Source organism: Bufo bufo, chromosome 1 (genome assembly GCF_905171765.1).
Source record: "Bufo bufo chromosome 1, aBufBuf1.1, whole genome shotgun sequence".
Taxonomy (NCBI): Eukaryota; Metazoa; Chordata; class Amphibia; order Anura; family Bufonidae; genus Bufo; species Bufo bufo.
Window position 1 is genome coordinate 625,879,166 of NC_053389.1, and position 4,083 is coordinate 625,883,248.

The 4,083-nt window shown below is 38.1% G+C and overlaps 1 protein-coding gene across 1 annotated transcript; it reads left to right on the plus strand.

Annotated features, from left to right (window-relative positions):
• Window positions 1-2,792: 2,792 nt before the first annotated feature.
• Window positions 2,793-3,722, plus strand: LOC120986279 (olfactory receptor 1019-like). Its single transcript, XM_040414766.1, has one exon. It carries the CDS (start codon window positions 2,793-2,795, stop codon window positions 3,720-3,722), a length of 930 nt encoding a protein of 309 aa, XP_040270700.1.
• Window positions 3,723-4,083: the final 361 nt, after the last annotated feature.

The window sequence follows — 4,083 nt, forward strand, 5'->3', positions numbered from 1 at the left end:
CATTATGAAAGTGTTGCACAAAGGTGTTTCTATTGCTGTGTGGTACACTATTATATTTGCTCAAGTTATCATCCTATACCATGATGTTTTCTCAGATACATCTCTCAAGGGCTGGGATGGAACCTTCTGCAGATGATTCATCTCAGCAGCCACAGCATCAATGAAAGACTCTTCTGAGGTTCCCTCTTTTTCAAGTCACAGTTAAGAAAACTGCAGCATGCCTTCAGCTAGTGGCATGACTACCATGGAGGCAGACCCCGCAAATGCTATTGAGCCTGGTGGGAGTGCAGACCCAGTAATGAACTCCTTCTCCTGTTTTTAACATAGAGTGATATGGGGAGCTGAGTGCAAAAAGATTTTTCTAGCATCCTTTGGGATTAATGGAAACGTACAAATTCCTATGCCCTGTGCTCCACAAATGGAGGTGTCAGTCAGTCAGTTTTATAATGAAAATTAGGGGCTTAATTGCTAAATGGGGGAGATTTATTAATGTATTTATGAGAGTCGTCTAGTATATCTTCATCAAGAAATATGGTATCCAGTAAAACCATCATATTTATAAATCAGCTGTTATGCTTTTTAAAACTTAGGAGTCAGGCAAAGTGGGGAAGATGAGACATTACTTTGTGCTAATAAAACAAAAATTCCCACACAACAAGGAGTTTCTTTTCCAAAAATCTCATTGGTGGGTGGGTGCTCATGTTGCTAAGTATTGCTATGGGGCCCTATAGGATCTATGTACATCCCTGCCTCTTGCCTAGGTCTTGTCTCTACCCAACACAGAAAACCACTGTACACCATGTGGCCTCAGTCACGGTCTGCTGACTTCATAAAAAGAGTGTATTATACGGTATATACCTTTTATAACAGTGACATTTAGTGACATCATGCAGTACTATAACACTAGGGAAAGCTACTTACAAACAGCATAATACATATACACTTTTACATAAAGGGGATATTTTCTGTAGGTTTACCATCCTTACAAGACTGTAATTGAGAAAGACTTTGAAAATGAGAAGTAAACAAAAAATTAACCATAATTGGACACCTAGGGATTATTCATTAAATAAATCATTGGAGGGTCATGATGCTGCAGAATTGCTTTTCTCCAAAGACAATATTATGAGAAATTACTTATAAAAGACACAATTTTACCTGATACTCACTGATACGTACAGTCTTAATACTTTGAGAAAGTATATATCCCAATTTCAGAGGTTATGGACAGTGTTGGATAGGTCATTGATTGGTGGGGGTTCCAGATATAGGACTGTTTGAAGTAGCTGCAGTTCTCTGGTATGCACCACAGTCTCTTACTAGGCCAGTGACCTTGCGGTTATGGGTCACATGGCCTAGGGGCAGTGAGTCGCATTCAAGTGATTGGGGCTGAGCTGCAATACCAAGCTCTGCCACTATCCAAAGATAAGCTGAGCAGTAGGAGTTCCGGGTGTGGACCTGTGCCGATCTGATATTGATGACCAATCCTAAAGATATGTAATTAATATCACAATTTGAGGAAACCCGTAAAATATTTTCAGATATTTAGCATCTGCAGCCTTCAGATTTTTATAGCTCTACAGACTTGTTTATCCTTTTCTCACTGAAATCCATTAGATAGCTTCTCTGCTCAGTGTCTTGCCCTTCTCTCTACTTTCCTCACAGCTCACACACATTCATTTTAAGCTAAATTCTTATTAGTTTGATCAAAATTAATTTTAACTAAGTTTTTAGAAGCTGTCAGGAAAGCAGAGAGAGGGGACAGAAGGAGACAGAGCTGTTTGCAGAGTCAAAACCCAAAGGCTGTTGAGGACACATTGTTACTTGCAGTAATGACCTATGGTCAATCAGAAAAATACTTTTTGGCCCAAAAAAAAGCACAATATAATAAATTTTAAAATGCCTCCAGCGGTGTTTGTAGCCTTCAATTATCTGTATTTTTGATTTCCAGATAACATGCACAATCATGAAGACATTCAAAAGATATCCAGCTGTAACCCATTTCTGAGGCCCTTCTAACCCGCTCTGCAGCATCAGAGCTCACAACTTTCTGAATTTGCTGTGGATAACAACCTCAATTGTGATTGACAGTGCAGGTAAGTGGTAAGTGGTAAGTGGTGCTTTGATGACATCATCACACTGCTTGCCTGTACACACATTTCTGGTGCTGCTAATAGAAGTTTTCATGAGCAGTAACTGTTGGGCACTCTGCAGCTCTACTGAGAATCTCCTGGTCTGCTACACATGCCTGGGAACTCTCCCATTGAATGCAATGGAGCTTCAGACAGGGGTCAGGGCCACTATTGAGAAAAGCATATAATGGATAAATGGTCACATTGATCTACACTTGCATGCAATGTCTAGATGGGAATACCCCTTCACGTGCATGTGTGGCAGTAACATGATAACTTTCTCACTGGAGGTTTAGTTAATAGTAGTTTACAGTGTAACTCAATCCTTCTTATAGTGCAAACCAGCACTACATGGACTGACTTGTCATGGGCTAGTGCTTATACAGAGCAGCCAATCTGAACAAATGAATATGAAAAACTGTAAAAAAAAATGCTAATTTTCCTTCTATTTGTACTCCTTCCGGTATGTTTAAATAGTTTTTTAGGACTTCTTGTACATTATTATTATTATTATTATTATTATTATTATTAATAATTCATTATTTTATTTGTGTAAAGATTTGAATGTCATTAGCAATAAAGTTAAGAAAACAACTAGCAGCAGTATGATTATTCTGCATGGTGTCTTCTTGTATTTCATGCACATTTCGGCTGAAAGTAATGGAACAAAGGAACAAGACCCTTGTCACAGAATTCGTACTCGCTGGTTTCTCCTCCGACCCAAACCTTCAGCTTCCTCTCTTCCTCGTCTTCTTGTTAGTCTACATGGTAACCGTCCTGGGTAATCTTATGATCATTGTATTAGTTACAGTAACTCCAGGCTTACAAACACCAATGTACTTCTTCCTTATGAACTTATCCTTTGTAGATGTCTTTTATTCATCAACTATAACACCTAACATTATGGCCAACTTCTTCTCTGTTAAGAAGACAATCTCCATTACTGGTTGTGCAATTCAAATGTTCTTCTTCATTGATCTGGCGAGCACAGAAGGGATGATACTTGCAGTGATGGCCTATGATCGATATGTAGCTATATGTAAACCGCTGTATTATAAAATAATTGCAAGCGAAGCAACATGTCTGCAACTCGTTTTCTCAGTATACACAGCAGGATGTGTTAATTCATTCATTCATACATATAGTGCATTTATCTTACCATTTTGTGGGTCTACCCATATCAACCATTTCTACTGTGATATTAATCCCATTTTAAGACTATCATGTAAAGATACATATCTTAACCAAGTATTCTTATTTGTTGTTGCGGGTTCTATTGAAGTGGGATCCTTTTTATGTATAGTGATATCATACACCTACATTATATTTGCCATATTTAGAATTGGATCTTCTAGAGGTAGAAGCAAATCACTCTCCACTTGTATTTCTCATTTTACATGTGTAGCCTTATTCTACTGTCCAGTTTTCTTCATGTATTTGCGACCAAATTCTGCCTATGCAGGGGATCAGGACTGGATGGTGTCAGTGTTCTATACAGTGATAATACCAATGTTAAATCCCATGATCTATAGCTTAAGAAATCAAGATGTAAAACAAGCTCTGGTAACATTTAAAGTATTTAGTTTATAAAGCCTACCTAAACTTTCTAGTAACTTTTCAGAATAAGCTTTCCATATCTGGCCTTTACGGACTTGTATCTTGCATGCAACATCTCTAATTCTCAGGTGTCTGTGAGCTTGTGGGTAGAAACTAGCTGACCATCATCCCTGCCCATAGACAAGACAGGTACATAGCATATTCTGCTACCTAACTCTCAATCACTGAGAAGTGTCCTATAGAACATTATAGAAATGTATAGAGCAGTAGTGATACAAATAAATGTGAGATACAGTATAATACTTATTTTAGCTGATGAATAAGTCATGGCTGTATTGTCTGATCTTTCTGCTTCTCTATACACTTCCTCCTCCTTCTCCCATCTCCATAGACT

What these genes read in the sequence shown, in the direction of transcription:
- LOC120986279 (XM_040414766.1), top strand. Translation starts at nt 2,793, where the DNA reads ATGGAACAAAGGAACAAGACCCTTGTCACAGAATTCGTACTCGCTGGT.